Source organism: Mauremys mutica, chromosome 8 (genome assembly GCF_020497125.1).
Source record: "Mauremys mutica isolate MM-2020 ecotype Southern chromosome 8, ASM2049712v1, whole genome shotgun sequence".
NCBI lineage: Eukaryota > Metazoa > Chordata > Testudines > Geoemydidae > Mauremys > Mauremys mutica.
In genome coordinates this window covers 22,548,443-22,571,901 of record NC_059079.1, presented here as the reverse complement: position 1 = coordinate 22,571,901, position 23,459 = coordinate 22,548,443, and the positions used below count along the sequence as shown (strand labels likewise).

Genomic DNA, 23,459 nt, shown 5'->3' with positions numbered 1-23,459 from the left:
GTGGGCTCTGGGTTGGAGTTTGGGCGCAGGAGGGGGCTCAGGGGCGGGTTGGGGTGCCAGATCTGGGAGGCACTCAACTTGGACGGCTCCCCAGAAGCGGTGACCTGTCCTGGCTGCTCCTAAGCGGAGGCATGGCAGGTGACTCTGCACGCTGTCTCCACCCACAGGCACCACCCCTGCAGCTCCCATTGGCCAAGGTTCCCAGCCAATGGGAGCTGAAAAGCTAGTGCTCGTGGCAGGTTGAGGTGGGGGCAGCGTGCGGACCGGTCACCGCTTGTGGGAAGCTGCCTGAGGTGAGTGCCCCCCGGATCCAGCATCCCGCACCCACTCCTGTGCCCCAACCTACTGGCCTGCATCCCCTCCTGCACCTACACTCCCTCTCTCTTAGTTAACTGGCATTTTTCACTTACTGGCACCACCCATTCCCTCAACATGCTGGATAAAACAGCTTTTATTGGTATTTATTAAATTTCAATTGATATTCTACTATTTAACAGTGTGATTAATTGCGATTACATTTTTTTAATTGCGATTAATTTTTTGGAGTTAATCGCATGAGTCAATTGTGATTAATTGACAGCCCTAGTAATTTATACTTTGTTAACGTCAAAAAGATACTACAGGTAAGGAATTGGGTCCTGATCCTTCAAAGACTTAACACGTATACTTAATTTTACACACACAGCTGTCCCCTAACCTACAAACAGTTCAGTATTGGTATAACCCACATTGCTGAGAGTTTTTCCTGCCTCATTACTTTCTTTTGGATGCTATGGCTCCTGAGCAGCGACCTTCATTTGTTTTTCTGAATTTAGATTCTACGGGTGCAGAATATAAACAGAGGAAAATGAAATGGTGGTATCTTTTGATAAAGTCTCACCATTCACAAATCTTGTAATAAAGGAAGCCTTAAAAGTAATACAAAAACTGCTATAAAGAATTTAGGAAACAAAGTATATCATGAGAAAAATATCCTAGTTCTACCAAAAAGCCAATTTTTTATCACCTAGTTATAAAGCGCTAAAAGTGGTGGCTTAGAAAGTAAATGCTGATGGACCCTAAAATATCAAAGTGCTACTGATCTGGAATTATCTGGAATTTACTTATTTATTTTTCCAGACTCAGACTCCTATTGAAGCCAATGGCAAAACTTTCATTCATGTCGGTGAGAGAAAGTTTGGATCCTTCATTCACTGTTGCAAATATAATTACACAATTTGTTTTTAATTAAGGTGAATATTCCTCCAGTTTTAGGTTCTTGGTACCATTTTCATTCTGTTCTGCTAGTTGGCAGAAATGTAATATTATTAATGGATCCCATTAATTTGTCATGTTTCATGAACACTATATCCTTGTTCAAAAGTACACTGTACACAATGGTTTAAAACATGTCCCAGGTAATAGATAAACATTTGACATTTTAAGTAAGAAGCTAGTAATAAGTGCCTCTTGTAACAGTGTAGGACTCGCAACAGATAACCAGCAAATTTTCATGTATTGTATTCTCTCCAGATGGAATAGTTCCTTTAAGTGAAAATTCTCATCCTTCTGAACTGGAGAATGATTTGCAATCCTGTTTAATACTTTATCATAGACTCTCATTTATTCAACCCTTGTTTCCACATACACCTCTGTCACATGTACTTCACCTAATTGTATATATTAATGAATAAAGGTTGAAAGTAGAACGATGTCTGTTGTAACTAGTATGCACTATACTCTATAGAGGCATAGTTTTCACAGTGTGATTAAAAATGTATGTAATTTACAAGGAATTTAGGAAATCGCTGAAGATATAAAACTCATGAAAAGTTTGCTGACAATAATATGAATTATGTTCAGCTGAAATCTTTGAATTTATAATTAGATCCCTAATATTGGAGTAAAATATTTCTGTACTTATTTTTTATTCTTTATATTGTGGCATTAATTGATTTTGATAATTCATACATTTATGTGTGCATTCCTTATGTTACAATAATCAAAGTCTAAAAAAATTGCTGAATCCAGCTGTTCTTTGCAGTTACATTTAAAAAAAAAAAGATAATTTCAACTAAAGGGACATTCCTACCTTTATCAATAAAACCACATCAAATTGCGCCTGATTCCAAAAATGTCATACAACAAATAGTGTTGGATTGTCTCAGTATTTGAAAAGAAAATAGTGTTATTGTTGATTCATTAAGAAATACTAGCGGCAGGGACATTTGTGCTGCTTTAGGTGCTCTCTTTTGGATAAGATGTAAAACAGAGTTGTTCACCATTTGTGGTTATTAAAGAATTCATAGAGGTTTTTTTGTAAGAGCAGGGCTGTTAGCACTAGTGTCCTAACTAGATTGTAACACAGGAAGTTGCATTCTGCCAACAAATTTCTCTATGCAGTTTCAATGGTTCATGTTATTCTTTGCTTTTTCCTGTCTAATTTATTGTGTTGTGTTGCTGTGCATTCTTAAACATTGTCTCTCTTCCAAAGTGGCTGCATTTAGCAGCTGATGAATTCATCCCTACAACCTGTACTCATGTTAACAGATCAACTAATAAACATCCAGTACATTTATATATGTACTATTCATTGACTGCTTGATTGAATGAATACAAAATATAAAGGGTTGCATAATCAAGCCTACAGTTTGCAAAGCACTTTTTGGGTTCCTTTGGAATAAAGTGTACTATATACTAGTAACATGCACTTGCACTTTTTCATTCACTTTTATGTTTTCAGACTAATCCCATAAGAGATTCCCGCGCCCCCCCCCCCGGTGGATGTGTAATGTTTTACAGAGCAAGCAGTGTTGTAACAAACAGTTGTATATTTATTTGGGGTATTTGAAGTTTTTCTTTTGAAAGTTGAATAAATGCAACCTACTGTGTAGTCCTTCTTCTTTTCTTAGATCTCTTGTGGATGAACCACAAAGCAAATAACCAGCCATGGAGGAATTAACAGAACACCTTGTTTCTACTTCTGAAAATCTGTTACTCAAATATGGACAAACTACCAGTCAAGCCCACGTAAAGAAGCTGAAAGATCTTGTTATACTTCAGTTAAATGGGCTATATTTAAAGAATATGAGACATTTGCAATACTGTGTTTTGCTTAAAGTGTGCATCCTGTCTAATAATTATATTACAAATATTGATGCACTTGAATGTTGTACTCATTTAGTTAAGCTGGATCTCCATGGAAATCAGGTAAACAGTTGTTTTGGAAATATGCAAAATAGAATATTTCAGTGAAGTAAATTTATCTGTAAACTTGTGTGTTTTCCCAGGATTTCTTAGAAACAATTTAGATTTGGAACAGTTGGTATAATCTTGGCTGCACTGAAGACAATTGGATTTTTGCTATTGACTTGAATAGGGCCAGGATTTCACCCTATGTCTACCTTTTTCTAGCACAACACCTACCACAAGGGGGTTGTGATTCTTATTGGGGCCTCTGTGCATTACTGTAACTTAAGTCTTAAGTGATGATAATAATAGCTCAACACATCTGCACATGAATTTATAAAGGTATGTCAAGATTATGTAAATATAGAATTTGGTTGACTGACGAGTGATAGCATGAAATGGAGTTTTTCCCAGTAAAAATTTTCCATGCATTGTCTAATGCATAGATGTTAGCAGTGGAAAAGACCCACTAAGATAGGCCATTTAGGGTATATCTACACTGGAATTAGAGACACCCACAGCTGGTCCTTATCAGCTGACTCTTGATGCGGAGCTGTTTTATTGTGGTGTAGATGTTCCGGTTCAGGCTGCAGCCCAAGTTCTGGGACCCTCCCACCTTGCAGGGTCCTAGAGTTTGGGCTTCAGTCCAAGCCCAAGCCCTGCGAGCCCGAATCAGGTGGCATGGGCCAGCTGTGGGTTTTTAATTGCAGTGTAGACGTAGCCTTGGTTTTCTCCCAGTATTAAAGGATTGTTCCCTGTTGTATGTTAACATGCTTTATCCAGTCTAGTTTTAAATGATTAAAACATTAGGGCTTTCACTGCTTCCTTTGGGAGGATGTTCTTTAAAAAGTGGAAGTTAAATCCTGGTGCGGAAAATAGAAAGGAGCATAAACTTTGGCAAATAAAGTGTAAAAATATAATTAGGAAGGCTAAAAAAGAATTTGAAGTACAGCTAGCCAAAGACTCAGAAAGTAATAGCAATTCTTTTTTATGTACATCAGAAGCAGGAAGCCTGCTAAACAACCAGTGGGGCCACTGGATGATCAAGATGCTAAAGGAGCACTCAAGGACGATAAGGCAATTGTGGAGAAACTAAGTGAATTCTTTGAGGGGGTCAACAAGCAGGGACAAGGGGGAATCCAGTAGATATAGTATTTAGATTTTCAGAAGGCCTTTGAGCCCAAAGGCTCTTAAGCAAAGTAAGCAGCCATGGGATAAGAGGGAAGGTTCTCTCATGGATTGGTAACTGGTTAAAAGATAGGAAACAAAGGGTAGAAATAAATGGTCCATTTTCAGAATGGAGAGAGGAAAATAGTGGTGACCCCCAGGGGTCTGTACTGGGCCTAGTCCTATTTAACATATTCATAAATGATCTGGAAAAAGGGGTAAACACTGAGATGGCAAAAATTGCAGATGATACAAAACAACTCAAGATAGTTCAGTCCCAGGCAGACTGTGAAGAGCTACAAAAGGATCTCTCAAAACTGGGTGACTGGGCAACAAAATGGCAGATGAAATTCACTGTTGATAAATGCAAAGTAATGTACATTGGAAAATATAATCCCAACTATACATAGAAAATGGGTTTAGATTAGCTGTTACCACTCAAGAAAGAGATCTTCGAGTCATTGTGGATAGTTCTCTGAAAACATCCACTCAATGTGCAGTGGCAGTCAAAAAAGCAAATCGAATGTTGGGAATCATTAAGAAAAGGATAGATAAAAAGACAGAAGATATCATATTGCCTCTATATAAATCCGTGGTACTCCCACATCTTGAATACTGCATGCACATGTGGTTGCCCCATCTCAAAAAAATATATTGGAATTGGAAAAGGTTCAGAAAAGGGCAACAAAAATTATTAGGGGTATGGAATGGCTGCCGTATGAGGAGAGATTAATAAGACTGGGATTTTTCAGCTTGGAAAAGAGACAACTAAGGGGGGATATGATAGAGGTCTATAAAATCATGTCTGGTGTGGAGAAAGTAAATAAGGAAGTGTTGTTTACTCCTTCTCATAACACAAAAACTAGGGGCCACCAAATGAAATTAATAGCCAGCAGATTTAAAACAAACAAAAGGAAGTATTTTTTTCATACAATGCATAGTCAACCTGTGGAACTCCTTTCCAGAGAATGTTGCGAAGGCCAGGACTATAACAGGGTTCAAAAAAGAACTAGATAAATTCATGGAGGATAGGTCCATGAATGGCTATTAGCCAGGATGGGCAGGGATGGTGTCCCTACCCTCTGTTTGTCAGAAGCTGGGAATGAGCGACTTGGAATGGATCACTTGATGATTACCTGTTCTGTTCATTCCCTCTGGGGCACATGGCATTGGCCGCTGTTGGAAGACAGGATACTGGGTTAGATGGACCTTTGGTCTGACCCAATATGGCTGTTCTTATGTTCGCATTATTATAGAATTTACTTTTAAGATTTTTTTGTTTATCTTTGGTCTATATCTTCCTTTGCATGGTTCTATTTCATTAATACTCTTAAAATATAATAGATTGGAACTGGATTTTTTTTGTTTGTTTCTTTGGGGAAAATAGAAAAATCTATTCTCCTTGGGTTGAAAAAGTGTCATCTATTGGGAATAAAGCTTTTAGCACGTGGCATTGGAAATGTCTTTTCAATTCATGGAGCAAAAGTTTTCAAGTAGATTTGACCTTCTGATCTTTTTATGTGTGATGGAGATCTGTTGAGACAAGCCACAAACAGAAAAATGCTGAAAAACAAAGTTCAGAAGAAGCAAATCCAAAATTGCTGCCTAACGTGGTTTGTAGGGACTTGTGGTTTGATAGATATGTGAACTTATGACATTGCAAATAATAATTAGCTCCAACATGTTTAACCTTTTTACATTGTTATAGCTCATAGCCGTGATGCCCGGGGAGGGTTATGTATTTGGTGGCATCCTGGTCACATCATGCAGTAGCTCAAAATAATAATTAGGGTCCAGATACAGCCCCGGTGTAGTCAGTGGAATTGCAGCTACTTACATAGAGAGTATTGCTCACTGTGGCATTTTATAATTTAGGATCTAATAAACTACATAATTCAAAATTTCATTTTCATCATTATTTCAGATACAGCATCTTCCTGGCCCAACATTTTGGGAAGGCATGAAGGAATTAAATCTACTCTATCTTCATGACAGTGGAATTGGAAAACTGAATAATGTGCATTCGTTATCTTTCTGCCCTAATCTGATAGGCCTCACCTTGTTTGATACTCCACTGAGTCTAAGAATAGCATATAGGCATATTGTTGTTAACAGCATTTTATCTCTCAAAGCACTGGATTACTATGTAATTTCTGATCAGGAAATTGTTGAGAACTGGAAACTTCCCCAAAAATATAAACCATTTAACCCTAGCTTTTTCCTTGATTTTTGCCATGCTCCTAGAAAGGTAAGCAATTATGTTACATCAAATTATATTAGATATTCCTTAATAAAATGTTAGTGTTTTATTTGACTGTGTTGCACTGATTTATATACATTTTATGATAGCTGTGTTAAAACTGTGTTCCATATTTTTTGGTTAGAATAAAGCATTTATATATTAAAACAGTTGTATGCGTTCAAAATGCTTAGTTTATCTATATAGTACACTCTCTTTGGTTTGCCATTGTATTCCTATGATTTGATCAAAAACAAAATTCAGTAATCTGTTATACAGTATATGAACATTTCCAACAGGTTGTGTCGCTCCTCACGAGTACCAGGGTTGTGAAGCATCTCACAACTACCTGCCCTTAGCATAGTCTTGTCTGTGCCAGCTGTAGATCAGCTCCCTGAAACCACCAGTCTTTGGCAGCACAAGTACCACCTTCCAGGTCTCCCCCTCTCTGTACAGGTAGCGACAGACACATACTAACCTCTGAATATTTGGTGCGTTACCTGTAGTGTCCAGCCCCTTATCCAGTGAGCACTCACAGAATTACCAGGCCTGCTATTCCCACGGGAACAGTACACACCAGCTCATAAGATTCAACACTTTGCTTTACATCACAGCACTTAGATATATTTATAGTGAAAACAAGAACAAGTTTATAGTTAAAAAATAGAGATTCAAGTAATAGTGAGTAAGAATATTGGAAACAAATGATTATATGTAAATCAATATCATAACATGCTTTCTAGAGACTAAACTCAACTAACAAGTTACTCATCTGTCTAAAGAGGCTTAACTCACCCCAAATGCTCTTTAGCATTTTCAGACACTGATTGAGACCCCTTTTGCATGATGCAAAACTACGGTTCTTTTTCTTCCTTAGTAAAGGGTGCCAGGGTGTCTATTTTGTCTCTCAAATATAGTGAAGCAAACCTCTAATGTACCGCTTACGATAATAAGATTCTCTTCCCCCACTGTATTTCTCTTCCTATTAGATCCTTTCTGAAGTTCTTTCTTATCCTCCTCACTCAGTATTCAATCAAGACTAGTGATAGGGGACCCATTGTGAATGAGACAATACTTAATTTACACATAAACAGATAAATGGAGAGACATGTTCTGTCTGACAGAAAACAACATGTTTTTCACCTTTGATGGTGACTAATATCTTGATATAAGCTTTAAGAATATATTTTTAGTATAGATGCATAAATCCTTACAGTAGTACCTGTGCATACATTTCATAATGATACTGATGACCAATATGACACTAGCTTTCATCTGAGACCTCATATGACATTCTTTGGTGACAGGTCTGGCTCCAGGGTTTTTGCTGCCCCAAGCGGTGAAGAAAAAAACAAAACCGCTTTCGTGATCAGCAGCAGTTCCACCGCGCCAGTTTCTTCTTTGGCGGCAATTCTGTGGTAGGTCCTTTCCTCCGAGAGGGACAGAGGAACCCGCTGCCGAATTGCCGCCAAAGAGCCTGACGTGCTGCCCCTTCCCCTTGGCCGCCCCAAGCACCTGCTTGCAGAGCTGGTGCCAGCCCTGTTTGGTGAACAAGAATGTATGTGCTAGAATCAGGAGATTCCAGCAACCTCTCTGCACTTGGCAGTTGGCATTAAGAGGTTCTTCGGTCACGACACACATATTTAAGAAAACCTATCTATTAGTACCAACACATAGAACAATAAGCATTGATTTGCCATACAATACTTCTAAATGTACAGTGGCTATGGATAATAACTGCACCATGTCAGAAACTCATTCATCCAAGCTAATGTCTTCTAAGGCTGATGACTAATGTTTTGTAAATGACTATGTTTTACTTAATTTTATTATACCATATACCATTGAAATAAATCTGTTGCTCATGCAGATAATTTCCAGAGTCTATTTATAATCAATCACTCATTTTTCCCTCTGCAATGTGCATCATACTGGTAGTTAAAAAAAGATAATTCTTTGACATTTTTACTTGAAAAGTAATTGAAAAATTGTGTTATAAGAAATGGCACACTTTTGTACTAGAATAGCACAACATTGACTTCATAAAATAAATCTGTGGTGCAGAAATGTAATAATCCTGTATTATATTATGTGATGCAAAAACTTCAATATCATTTACTATTTCAATAGGACAATTAGCTGCTGTATCGCAACAAAAATTGAAAATATAGTAATATATTATTCAGCAGTGGTACTGAGCCAAAACGCTAGAGCTGAACAACATTGAACTGGGGTAGATCTAAGATTCTTATCTGAATCCAAATATTATAGTTTGTTCTCTTGCACTGTTGCTGTGGAGCATGTGCCACCTCTCATTTTGTGAAAATAGGTATTGAGACAGTGGATCAGACCATTAGACCATGTAGTTTACTATTCTCTCTCTCTCTCTGACAACAGTCAGTACTAGATGGTGCATGGATGTTACTTCCTAGCCCCCATCAATTGGAGGTGGATTTTTGCAGTGGGACACAAACATGTTAAACCCAACTAGAAACATGAATATTTTCATTATAATGCACTAGAAATGAGGTGCAACTTGGAGCTGTGATGATAAGAGATGTGCATAACACATATGTACTAAAATAAAATTGGATTATGTCTTCCTACAATATTTTTTGCCTAAAATAAAATGTATAACTTTAAAGAAATTGATATATACTATTAATTAAAGTGGTTTTTGAAAATACAATCTTTGCCCTAAGAGGAATAACTTTAAGAGGTGTTTTTTGGTGCTCGTAAACCCTGCATTTCTGAAGTTCCAAAAGCATAGAAAGAATCCCAAAGGTGACAAAATATATTTGGATGAAAACAATCTGGGGAACTTAAAGTATTAACATATCTTGAGAAAAAGCATTCAGTAAATGCAGACAATAGGAAAACTTCCCTCAAGAATGCTATTTTCCCCTCTTTCTTATGGAACTATTTTAGTGGAGATGGGACTATGTCTTACTGAAGGTAAGCAAAAGATTATAATGACAAAACATTTGTGCAGTTAACTTCACAGCTTCTTTGGATGCTTTACAATAGAAAAATTAAAAACAGTAGAAAATGTAACCTTTCAAACACCAAGCTACTGAACGGGGTGATACCACTTGATTTCATTGGCACTACCCACATTAGTAATAGCTAGAGTATTGGGCCCTGAAATAGGAACTAGTTCTATTTTTGGGAGGGATAGACACTGAAAATATTACCTTCTATCATTTTTTCTAAATTATACCTAGGATATTGTAATAAAACCATGCTTGAAAATTTTTAATATGCTTTAATATTGAAATCTGTTTGAAACCCACCCATATAAGGCATCTTTCTGATTTAAGAGACCTCTTCTAAGCATATCCAAATGTATTATGCATAATTCTACTCCACTTATGGTAGAAGACCATCTCCATTAAACAACCAATTTTGTCAGCCCATTTGAGTAACTGCTGAAGATATGTTTGACTGTAGTAACATTTTCTGAATTTGAATGTTTGTAACTCCTGCAGGCAGAATAAAGTAGCAACCTGTATTTTAGGCCAACTCCATGTGGGTTTAGGCATAAACAATTTAGTAGGTGGAGCCTGTAGCTGAGAAGAGAGATAAAATTTTGTGAAAAATGAGAAGTATATTTTTTTCATTTTTGGCTTGATCAAGTACTATAGAAAAGTGAGCTGTGTCTTGTTTTACATTACTTTTTATTGTATTTATAATCAAACAATATTCTCATTTTCATAATTCCTAATAATTCATAACCTGTTCAGTTATTCAGATATTTTACTAAAGAAAGAACACAGTATTTTTTCATTGTCCTACAGTAACAATAATATTGTAATAATCTAGGGTTATCTTTATGTTCAGAGCACTAACTAGCTTTTCTGTTACTTAAAATGAATTACCTTTCTGCAATAGGCAGCATAGTCTCACCGACAGGTGTTTATTTTATATGGGAAGGAGGGTACTGACTCAGCTTTGGGTTATAAATTATTTCTCAGCTCTGTTTCAATAAAAATTGACAGTTTTTTATTCTGCTTGTTTTAAGTTTTCTTCAAGCAAAATACTTTGCTCTTCCCCTTCAATTGTTAGCTATGGAATGAAAATTAAAATAATAATCCTTTTAAAATACATTGTTTCAAAATTATTTATTAGAGAAGTACAGATTTTAAGGCACAATATTCAGCATATTTTCATTTGAATTCATACAGGAAGCAACCGTTGAGGAGGAGATAAATGTGGTAAAAGATATCATTGCAAAAATCAATCACATTCTAGCTCATCACTCACCAGTTGTGATTGTTCAAAGATGGATAAGGGGATATTTAACTAGAAAAAGATTTGGGTATGTACATTTTTTTTATTTAAAATTTTCAGGATGGAAATGGAGATTTTTTTAATGCAGAAGAATAAGTACATATTTAGAAAACCTATAAAATACTTTATCACAGTTGTAATCACTTTATATAGCAGGTAAATATTTAAGGACAACCAAGGTATATTCAGGAATGATATACCTATGGCTATTCAAGAAATAAAAAAGGTTCTGTGTGCTTATAATATACAGTATTTGAAGAAATCATTCAACGAAATTCTTCTGTGTTCCTTGATGGCTAAAGTGCAGAGTCTCTGAATATGTCCTTAGTTTACTGTATAGCAATCAACTAAATGGCAGAAAGCACAGCTGCCATAAATAGTGTTTTTGCACTGCAAATAACATTTTTAGTGCATTATTTATTTCTATTCTATTTTCATTTTATCTTAATCTCTATATATCTTACAAGTTGATTGAATTTTCCTTTGGAAAGATGTAACACAAATTCATTTTCATATAGAGTTGTCTATACATCACATCTATACAGCTCAGCCAATCAATATTAATGATAATAAGGACAAGATGTTTGGTACTTATATTGTAGAATGTTTGCTTGGATGATTGCACCAAAATAAGTATATCAGAGGTTTTGTCATTATGCAAGTGAGCCGGGCTAATGCTGAAAGTATTCACAGCATTTATTCACAATTGTTCATTTTTACTATCTGCTGAAATAATCTGCTCTCAAATCGTACTCTCACACTCTGATTCTACACCTGCTCTGCATTTATAATGGTTGGAAATTGCAGCTTAACCTGGGAAATGTTTATAGAGCAAATAATGTCCACCATGCACGTCTCTTTGGAAAATGGTCAAAGAAAGAAACTGTAAATCAGGAAGCACTAAGGTGGCAGAAGTCTTTTTATTTTAAATTTGATTGTAATATGTGGGTATTATCTGAGAAGTGAATCATATCAATATCTGTATTACAAGAGAACAAATTATTTTGATTTAACCACTTGGTTTTTTAAATTTTAGTGAATCTAGTGTCCTAGGTATTGGGGGACATATCTCCTTGATGTGGGTCTGCTAGAGAGCCAACTCCTCCTCAGTCTTCCAGAGGTATGGAAGGTTTTCACCATAAAAGGATGAGCAGGATCAGGGCCGGCTCCAGGGTTTTTGCCGCCCCAAGCAGTGGGAAAAAAAAAAAAAGCCGCAGTCACGATCAGCAGCAGTTCCACCACGCCGCTTTCTTCGGTGGCAATTTGGCGGCAGGTCCTTTGCTCCGAGAGGGACAGAGGTTCCCACCACTGAATTGCTGTCAAATAGCCTGACGTGCCACCCTTTCCCCTTGGCCGCCCCAAGCACCTGCTTGCTGAGCTGGTGCCTGGAGCTGACCCTGAGCAGGATTTGGGAATCCAGTAATGGTGTATACATCCGGTCTACCACAGAGTAGAGTCCTGTGTGGAACTATTATTTTTAATCCCGCTCCTGTCCTGCCCCGCAATACCCACTCCCACACACTCCTCCATTGTTTCTTGCATTTTATCGTACTCCCACTTGCAAAAACCTTAGATCACACAAATCATGCAAGAGAGACAGATTCTTTCATGCTACCAAAAAACCCCAAACCCCACAATGTTAATGTGGTTAATGTATCATGCAGGAAAAGCTTTATTTGGCATGTTGAGGCAATAGGTGGGTTCCGGTTAGTCAAAAATTCCAGTTAACTAAGAGTTATACATACGAATGGAAGGAGTGAGTTTGGGTGCATGAGGGGTTTGGGGGAGGGGATTGGGGTGCAGGAGGGATTTTGGGGTGCCAGATCCGGGTGGCACTCACCTTGGGCAGCTCCCCAAAAGCAGCAATATATCCCGGCTGCTCCTAGGTGGAGGGAGGCGCAGCCAGGAGGCTCTGCACACTGCCTCCATCTGCAGGCGCTGTCCCCACAGATCCCACTGGCCACGGTTCCCAGCCAATGGGAACTGTGAAGCCAGCGTTTGGGGTGGGCTCCGCCTAGGAGCAGCAGGGACATGTTGCTGCTTGCAGGGAGCTGTCTGAGGTGAGTGCCGCCCAGATCAGAAATCAGAGATATTAGAAATGCTGGGTTCTAGAGCTTTCCAGGTGGTAAAGTGCCAGATAACACAGTTTTTACTGTGTCTATATATAAACAGAATTCACACACAATTTTTACCACTAAAAGAATAAAGGAAATGTTGCTTAAACTATTTAAAAATACTTTAACTCCTGTTATAATAGACATCAAATCTCTTTTTATCCCTTGCTTAAATTTAAGTATTAAATCCTTTATTTAAAATAAAGGAAAAACTTCCTGTAAATGCCTGAAATTCTATTTATGACAAACTGATGAGAGATTTAGTATTTTCCCACAAATTACCGCACTCTGTTCCTCCCCTCCCCAATCCTGCCTGCAACAAAGTACATTTTACCCGATTCTGCTATTATGGCAGCCAGTCATGTAGCACCCACAGGATTCCAGTCCTGCTGCTGGGCTCTACCACTGAGCTCTTTTCCAGGAGGTTTCCTGGGTACAAGCATGTAGCATTTGGCAGGTGATGGTATGGAGTGGACTAGTTGAAACTTGATAATGTGGCTCCGCAGCATCCTCCACTGAAGACCAGTAGCACGTTGGTTTAGGGAATATTGCAGACCAGAAACAGGCATAGTGCAGATTGCAGTCATTGGCCTTGATTTGAAATTAGAGATTTGGCTGGTGAAGAAAACTCACCTCCACTGCCACCCCCCTCATACCATTTTGTCATTAAATATTTATGGAATATTTTAAACCCAAATTTAAAATAAAGGAAAAGTACACAGATTAACCATCAACTGGCAATCAGTATGACTAATCTGTACATACTGTCCATAAGCAGAGAGGATGAAGTATTTGAGAGAAACAAAATATGAAGTTATGGTATAAGGCGGCGGTCCCCAACCTTTTTGGCACCAGGGACCGGTTTCGTAGAAAAAATTTCCGCGGACCTGTGGGATGGCTTTGGGACGATTCAAGCGCATTACATTTATTTTTGTACTTTTATTTCTATTATTATTGTAATATATAATGAAATAATTATACAACTGACCATAATGCAGAATTAGTGGGAGCCCTGAACTTGTTTTCCTGCAACTAGACGGTCCCATCTGGGGGTGATGAGAGACAGTGACACCCAAAGTGTGTTGCTTATGTCCAGTCTACTCCGTAATCTCGTTTTGGTTGCTGTCACTGCAGAAAACCCTGCTTCACAAAGATAGGATGTTGAAAATGGAAGTAAGCTTTTCAGAGCTTTTGTGGAAATCTCAGGATATTCCGCCTTGACTTTAATCCAGAACGTATGGAGATTTGAAGTCGTCTCAAACATACTTTTAAGGCCACCGTCATTTGTGATCTCAAGCAGTTGATCCTCTTCTAGCACGGATAAAGTCGATTCACCTGGCTTATTCACAAATGGGTCGCGGATCCATTCCTTCCCAGTTCGGGGGTCTTTTGTGCTTGGAAAGTAATGCTCAAACTCTTTTGAAAGCTGAGATAGGTGATCATGCACCAGCTGGGAAAAAGAAGGCCCTGGCTCAGTCTCTTTCAAAATCTCTGCTAATGTTTGAAACATGTCAAAAATCCCAATGTTCACTCGTCACCCCCATAATTCTAGTTTGGCTTTGAATGCAGCCACTTTATCTGCCAACTTGAACACAGTTGTCGTTCTCCCCTGAAGTGACAGATTGAGTTCATTGAGCAGGTTGAATATGTCACACAAGTAAGCAAGTTTTATGACCCATTCTGTGTCACTGAAATGTGCTGCCCGTGGTGACTGTTTTTCTAAAAGAAATCTCTGGAGCGTCTCTCGTAACTCAAAAACTCTGGCCAGTGATCTACCTTTAGAAAGCCATCTCACTTCTGTGTATAAGAGAAGACGTGTGTGCTCTGCGTCCATCTCCTCACAGAGCTGCGCGAACAGACGTGAGTTAAGGGCATGTACTTTAATGTGGTTGATAATTTTAATCACATCCTGCAAAACTTTGTTAAGTTCAGTTGACATTTTTCGGCTAGCTAGCATTTCTCTATGGATGACACAGTGCGTAGACTCACATTCAGAAGCGACCTCCTTGACCCGAGTAGTGAAACCAGAAAGCCGTCCAGTCATGGTAGCTGCTCCGTCCGTGCATATAGAGACACAAAATTACCAATTCAGTTTTCCTGACGTAATCATTCAAAGACTTGAATAGTTCTGCAGCTGTGGTGTTGGTTGGCAACAAAAGTGCACATAACATATCCTCGTGCACATCCTCCTGAAAAATATATCGCACAAAAACAAGCATTGTGGCCTTGTTGTCAACATCGGTAGACTCGTCAACCTGGATTGCGTACCACGGTGACTCATTCACCCTCTCTAACAATTGTGCCTAAATATCCTCTGCTATTTCATCAATTCGTCTAGTTATGGTGCTAGCCGAAAGAGGAACACGTGCCACCTTTTGAACTACAGCCTCTCCTAAAAGTTCACGACAAATGTCCTTAGCAGCAGGCAGGATCAACTCTTCACCAATAGTAAAGGGCTTCTTAGCTTTAGCAATGCGGTTAGCCACTAAGAATGATGCTTTCAGTGCAGACACATTTGATGAAGTGGTGGCCTTCAGTAATTGCTTCTGTTCTTCGTGTTCACGTTTTTTTCTTTTGAAAAACTCCAAAGGCTTGTCTTTTAATGCAGGGTGCTTGGTCTCCATGTGGTGTAGCAGTTTTGAAGGTTTCATGGCTTCGTTGGATAGCCGGTTGCCACATATTATACAAAGCGGGCGTGGAGAATGTGAGTCACCTGTTGCAATGAACCCATAATTTAAGTAGGACTCTTGGTATTTTTTTTTAAATGCAGCTTTCTTTTTGTTGGCCGTCTTAGAGTCTTCTGCTGTCTCATCATTGGGTCTTTCCCCCTTTTCAAAGAAGCTTTGCAACGACGTTTGTTTTTTACTCATTTTGGCCAGGGTTAGCTTGTGGGCTTACCAAAACTGTGCGGGAAAGAGGCACGGATGGAAGTGGTAAATAAAATAATGGGTGGGCCACATGCGGACTAATATAAGTGTCGGATTCTGACTTAAAGCCTGCCACCAGATGCAGCTTAATTGTCACTTGCCACTCACTGATAGGGTTCTGATATTAGTCTGCAAGCAATTGATTTATTATGGTCGCTGTGCAGTGAAACCTCTGCTAATGTAATCTGTTTTTGCAGCCGCTCCCCAGCGCTAGCATCATGGCCTCAGCTCCACCTCAGATCATCAGGCATTAGATTCTCATAAGGAGTGCAAAACTCCCTCCATCGCATGCGCAGTTTACAGTAGGGTTTGCGCTCCTATGAGAATCTAACATCTGACAGAAGGCGGAGCTCAGGCAGTAATGTGAGCGACGGTGAGCGGCTCTAAACACAGATGAAGCTTTGCTAGCTCACTCACGCTCATGTCCTAGCTGCTCATGTCCTGCTGTGCACTCACCGCTCATGTCCTGCTGTGCGCTCGGTTTGCGTCCCGGTTCCTAACAGGCCATGGACCGGTACCGGCCCGCGGCCCGGGGACCCCTGGTATAAGGGACATATAATATTTTAATTTTTTAAAAATCAAGTGTTTTTTTTTTCCAAAAGTGCCTAAAGGTGTACATGGTATACAAACAAAGGAAAAAAAGTATGAATAGCTTGAAGGACTAATGGCTTACCCTCTCCAAACCAGGTCTCAGTTCAATAATATAAAGCAACATGCCATTTAAAAAAAAATCTTCATCAAACCAATGAAAAATCCTGAACAGTTACATGAATCTTGCAGTGTTCCGTAATGGTTAACAACTTGGGTTCTGTCAGGCCAAGTGTAGAAGTGACTTTGAGAATCAAGAACTATTTACAGAAATGCCCTGCTATCTGTCTGTCTCTTTTAAATCACATTGGAGCTATTAGAGCATCCCTGTGATCACAACTTTAGTAATATCACAGAATGAAAGAGGCCCTTGGGCTGCCTGGATCCAAATCAATTATGACTTTACATGTAAAAGCCAGCACCTGAAATTCTACCAAGAAATTAATTGGAAGCCACTACAGCTCACTCATGTATTCTCTGTGTGAGGCATTTCTTAGTAAATGGGCATCAATCTTCTTCATGAACCTAAGTTTCCAAATAGTCAAAAAGTTCATGTAATTGAGATATAGAAAACTTTCCCCTCACTAATTTCAATTTCAGAAGAAATTGACAATGTTGTTCTTAGGCTAATTTCAACATGTATTGATAAATTTGGGTGAGTAGTTAAAGGTTTTTAAAGACTCCCTAGTTAAAATGATTTCATTAGAATGACTGGGAGCATGCAGAGTTTATAAGATGACGAAGCTGTCTTTAGTCCTGAATCAGTGAATTAACAATATCCATTGGTGTTTGCAATGGTATTTTTAAGTTCCTGAGTTAAAGAACTGCGGATGTTGTCTTTTTAATTGTTTTAAGTGAAATAAAATGCAAAAACTAGTAATTGTGCATTGCTGAAGTTAGATATATCAAGTTAGGAATTTCCAAAAACTAAGCTTGCTTCTGTAACGTTAACTCAGTGTTTTCTGTTCCCATTTCATTTGTTGAATGTAATTTAACATATTTTTGTGTGTTAATGTATACTATAATTACAGCATGTGCAGCATGGCAGAGTTTATGTTTTGAGAGCACCGTATATGTTGTAAATTCTGAATTTTGATATGTTATTCAAGTTTCATGTCTCGTGGCAGAAGAAAGGAAAACAAGTTGCTAACAGAAATGTTTTAATTCCCACTGCTTTTATTCTAACTCCACAATAATTAATAAAAGAGTTGTCTGTAGTATGGAGTAGTAATGTACAAAAGAAAACAAAATATTCATGCAAAAGTTTGGCATGCTTAATTTAAATACCAATAGCCCAATTTTTCTGTCTGTGGATAATGGGGAAGGAATTTAGGAGAACTATATCAATAGAAGTGTGTGTATGTGCTGTGGGGATGGAAGTTTCAGTCTGTGAACTAAATAAAAAATAAGTTAATTTTAAAACAAAACTATTGGTACACTAAATAACCCCTTTCCCCCAAACCTTCCAATTTGAAGTATATATACCTTATTTTAAAATGATATTCAAAGTTCACTGTTTTCTCCAGTGGGAAACAATTCTGTCTCTCTAAAGCTTTCTGACACAAGGACATGTCAGCCATGCTGAAGTAAATAGCCATTTTTGACATAGAAACGTTGACATTTCCACAAGTATTTCTTTAACACTGTTTGTTATTTTTGAATGTTACTTAATTAGGCAAAGTCAAGTTTATTAATTTAGAACAATAAATTTAGAAAATAAAAATTTTAAAATCAACACAACTTAGTAAAATAAATAAAAACACAAGATCGGCCCTTCTCCAAGAATCAGTTACATGTTTTAAGAATGCTCCCCCTCCCCCCATCAACATATGAAAATAAGATGATAACAGTTAGAAATTCATTGGTTCATTTAGTTTATAAGGAACCTTTCCTTCACATATTTTTTTCTTGTTTTTGCTGCTGATGAGGCAAATAGAGCGGCAACCCATATAACCAAAACATTTTCATTACATAGTGAGTATGCTAGTTTTTGAACTGGTGTAGCGAAAGGCTTCTAAGACAAGTTATTTAGGTTAAAAGAAAGTAGATTGTCTGGTAAATCTTCAACTTAGCCAGACCTACATGGGCAAAAATGATTTTGTTTCTCAATTCCAGCATACCTCCCTTCTAAATAGGCCAACTGCATAGGTAGAAAATGGAGAGCTGTAAAGATCATCTGTAACATATTGTTGTTCAAAATAGCCAAATATTTCTCATAATTATGAATGTTCTTTAGAGGAGGAAGCCAAGGGGACATATTTATTTTATGGATGACTGACATATCTAGATGTGTGTAAATATCTTTTATTCTAAGCTTAATTACGGATTTCACACTCTTGCACACAGTCCTAGTCAGGTTCTGAGAATCTCAAGGAATGGGCTGGCAAAAACCAGAGGAAGTCTAAAGTTTGTGTCTTGTTAAGCTGTTCCTCCAGATTTTACCTTGTTAGGTGCTCTAAATTTATATGCAGAATACACAGCCTGTAAGTGCTATAAATGTATTGAACTTTGATCAAAGTAGTGAATTCTCTTACGTGTGCTGTAAGTAAAGCAGCTGAGCTGTAAGTTGGGAGGCCAAGCATTCTTCTTAAAAATTTGTTTTGCACAAGCTTGTAGCAATTAAAATCTCTTCAGCCCCAGATTTCCTAACAATATAATATTTGGGCACTGACTTCAGCCTGCCATTGCAATTAAATTGCCCCCATGGACATGGATGAAACGAAGCACTGCTTGCACATACCTTAAAGCTCACCTCTGTATGTTTGTCTCGTTGGTCATTATATATAAAACAAATACCCAAAAGCTGGGAAAAAACTGACCTGTTCAATATAATGGCCATCAGTCTTCCACTTATCCCGCTTTGGTCTGTAGATGGTGGCCGAAGGAAATTACTTTAGTTTTCTTATAATTTATGGTGAGGCAAAAAGCTAAAATCCCTTAACATATGCTTCAAGTCCAGAGGAGTTTGGGAAAGCAAAATCCTGTCATCTGCATAAGGAAATACTGGACACAAATCAGTCCAAATTTTTGAGGGTAAAATACTGCAACCCTTCTAAAATAGCCACAGCCTCTTTAACAAATTAGAAAGGAAAGGGGCCAATTCATTTACCTGGTGGACGCCCTTTGTGATGGGATCAGTTAGGTTACCTTTCCACTCTGTCCTAACTCTGGCCACTGGCTGTGAAGGGTTCTTAAAAGATGGAGGAAAACTCCCTGTACTATTTATATTAGTAAATAATTTTGCTACAACAGGTCCCACCAGTCAATGTTGTCCTTGTAAGCTAGTGCTAGGATAAAATCCTCCCCAGAAGCTTTGTTATGGCATTTTTGGTTGATCAATATTCTAGCTTCCCTGGTGGAGACGGGGGCCATTCTAGAGATGATGAGGTCCACTGAAATAGACCATAACAAATGATTGATAGATGGAATGTCATTACAAAAAAGGCAGAAAAATGTGGGTCTCACAAGCATGTTTGGTGTTAAGATTGAATCCCATTCCCAACAATTCCAAAATAGAGATGATGTTTTTCTCTGAGGCAGCAAGTTCAAATTCCTTCCAAAGGGCCCTCTAATCCAATTTTTACTTTTCCAGCAATTTTTTATAGTCCCCTCTAAGTTTAAATAATTTCTTAATAGAATCAGCAGAACCATTGTTATTAACTGTCCTTATTTTCTGAAGCAGTGTCTCATAACAGAAGCAATCCAAATCATAGCACATTCTTTTATCTTTTGAATGATGAAAATATCCCATTTTTGCTGGTCAAGTCATCCTGTAATTTTTTTTAATAATCTCAGTAAATATGGTATGGGCTTGTGCTGGGTCATTAAGATCCAAAAGCTGGTTCTCCAAAGCTAACAAATAATTGGATGTGGGTTTCTCTCTGATTTTAGACTTGGATTCCACTTAATTTGACTTGAGTTTACAGCTTCAAAATCAGGGGTGAGATACAATTTATCTGAGGCTAAAGTAGTGAAAGAGCAGAAATGCACCCGTATAGCAGTTGATGATCACTGTCTGGTTTAAAAGCTACTATAAAGTTGAGAAACAAGACCATTTTAAAATAGAACTGTGATATAATCAATCACATTGCTCACTCTAGAAGAGGTGCATGTGAAATAACCTTTCAGATCATCATCTCTTCTATTATTCAAAACCTCCAGCCAAAATTTATTTAAAATTAAAAGAAATGTACATTGTGGGATATATCTCACCCTGTCCATAGAATGACTAGGGAAAAATAAAGGCAACAGCTGGAGGAAAAAATGAAAAAATATCCTTATCTCCAGGGGCTAGTTAGGCATTAAAATTTCCCCAAAGCACAAAGATTGCTGAGTTTAATGAGAGATTCAAGAAGCAGTTTAATGAAAGATTCAAGCTCTACTGACAGACTCATTATAAAAAGGGGAAACCAAAGAGACCAAATAAACATGCAGGACTAATAGAATAGATTAATCTGGGAAAATATTATTGTAGGCCTGAAAACATGGATTGTCAGGTGTTAACTTGCTAATTATGACAATCCATGTTAGCATTTAGAAGGCCCTACCACTTACAGGTCTACCCCCTTTGCACGCTTAATTCCCCTTTAAAAAGAGTCAAAGCCCAATAGGTAAAATGGCTTATTCTTTGAAAGCCAAGTTTCCTGGAGAAAACTAAATCAAATTGAGATAAATACTTCCTAAATTCCAAATCCTAGTTTTGATAGGAGTTTTACTGGAATCCCAATTGGGTCCATCTAATCAATCCACCTCTCTCTTTCTAGGGCCTCATTACAAACCTTTATACAAGATTTGATAGACAAATACTTGTACCTTCACTTAAAGGCAATATTGATAAACATTCACAGTTGCTCTTATGGTTCCTGATAATGTGAGGCAATATCCAGTAATTTTTTTCCTACGTAGAGCAATTGATAATTGTGGGTACTCTCTGAAATATAACAGCCATCTCACCTTGATTTATCAGAACTATTCAGTGGCCATTGTAGTGAAGAAGTATGAGTTAATTGATGTAAGCTCTTCTCTCAGAGGAAAAGTTGACAGAATTCCCTGTTCCTTACTAACATTTGAATTATTATTGAAGGGTTAGGGAAGCTGTGGTCTAGAAATGGACTGAGTGTGAAGCTGGAAGTTAGGAGACTGGGATTCTACTCCAAACTTTGCCACTGATTTGCTGTGTGACTTTGGGCAGGTTACTTAATCATACTGTGCTCTAGCTTTTTTCTCCATTTGTAAAATGGGGACAATACCTACCTTTTTAAAGCACTATGAGATCTATGTATGAAAGTGTAGAGTATTATTATTAAAGGAAAATTCTGCCCTCAGTCACATCCATGAGATCCCAACAGACTTTGGTGATGAGTCACATGGGTAGTTGAAGGCAGAATTTGGTTCTAAGCCAGTTGACTTCTATCCTCTACTCTGGCAAAAGAATTGTTGTTTCAATTAGTAGATTTTTTTTGGCTTAATCACTTCTTCACTCAAGTCTGTTATGAAAATACAGTATGATGCATCTTGGTTCTCTAGGTAATACTACATATTTTGGTTTCACTTTGTTGTTTGTGTGTTTTATTTGTGTTTTTACAGGCTTGTGACAATTTGTATTCATTCTCTTACTCTTTGTGTTCTTCAAGCAATAATTTTATTGAGCCTTGAACTTTTGCATAGTTGGCATTTTAGCATACAGTTGTTCTTCTATCATTGTCATGATGTAGGTTATATTCTCATCATCTTCTAGAACAGGGTTATAGCTTTAAAGTTTTTATTTATCATTCGTGATGTCTAGAATAAGAATGTATTCATGGATCATCAAAGCAATATTACATCAAAAGGGAAAAAAATCTTCTCCCTTGAATGTTTAGATTATATTCTGAAGAAAATGCATTTATCCAGCAGGAAACACAAGGAGCTTCAAAGGGACCAGGTGTATCACATAGAATTTACTACTTGTAATTCTCATAAACTTTGGATTGCTCTTACATATTTATGCACTCTCCCCTGCCTGCTTATCTCTGGAATGAAAAAGTGTTATCCTGAGATGTTCGAATGAATGCAATGTCAAGTACAATAAACCATAGGTAGGCAGTTCTTATCCAGGACATGATTTCATAGAGAAAGACCAAAGGCAGGCCCCTATACAGTAGATACAATATTAAAATAGTGAAACAGACAAATATAGGTTAGAGACTAGACAGAAAACAAAACAAAACAAACAAATCCTCATTAGTTCATTAAGCCTCAGCTTTGAATATCAAGACTCTATAGAAATCCAGTTTCAAATTACAGTGGTGTCAACTTTGTTCTTCATCTTTCTGTAGTAGACAAGGTGAGTAGTGTACTCTCTGTGTGATTTTCAAGGTGACACATTAAAAACCATGATCCTGTTTGCTGTGTATGGCCATAAAAGAGCCCATGGCATGTTTTATAAGAATAGAAGTTTCCCACAGTTTTTTTTATTTATTATTATTAGTAGTATTATGATCGCACTTAGGAGCCATAGTCACGAACCAGTTTACAAACACAGAACAAAAAGACAGTCCCTGTCCCAATTCCTTGCAATCAGTTGTGCATCTGTTGGTTACTGCTGTCCACTACACAACTGTCTAGAGAAAAATGTGTAGTAATAACATTGCACACTCTAAGATCTTTTTAAGGAATCCTGAGCTCTTTATTGCATTCTGGAGGACTATGATGATGGTACCACACATGCTATGGTGCAGTGCCATCTTATGGAATCTGAATGTATCTGTAAGGAACTACAGAGGCAGAAGGAATGTAGTATAGCGACATGAAGACATTCTGGTTAAATCCAGGTCTCATGGAAGTCACTAGGGCCAGGATTTCACCAATGGAGTTTATGGATTCTCTGAGTTAGGGACTGAATTTGTCCTAGGCCCTGCATTAAGATTCAGGGTTACTACTGCTGATATCTGGGTCCAGTTAGTTCCAACCAAGAAATAGAAGGTT

At 37.8% G+C, this 23,459-nt stretch overlaps 1 protein-coding gene across 15 annotated transcripts in view; it reads left to right on the top strand.

Moving 5' to 3' along the window:
• Positions 1 to 23,459, top strand: part of LRRIQ3 (leucine rich repeats and IQ motif containing 3) — a 205,226-nt gene that overhangs the window by 4,426 nt on the left and 177,341 nt on the right. For 13 of the 15 annotated variants that reach the window (XM_045026618.1, XM_045026616.1, XM_045026615.1 and 10 more), the window contains 3 exons: positions 2,892 to 3,189; positions 6,260 to 6,583; positions 10,759 to 10,892. In XM_045026618.1, the coding sequence (XP_044882553.1) occupies positions 2,929 to 3,189; positions 6,260 to 6,583; positions 10,759 to 10,892 (719 nt within the window). In that variant the 5' untranslated portion in view covers positions 2,892 to 2,928. Of the gene's footprint in view, positions 1 to 186; positions 294 to 1,119; positions 1,233 to 2,891; positions 3,190 to 6,259; positions 6,584 to 10,758; positions 10,893 to 23,459 lie in introns of those variants that run through there. The other 2 variants (XM_045026607.1, XM_045026609.1) reach the window with 2 other exon arrangements.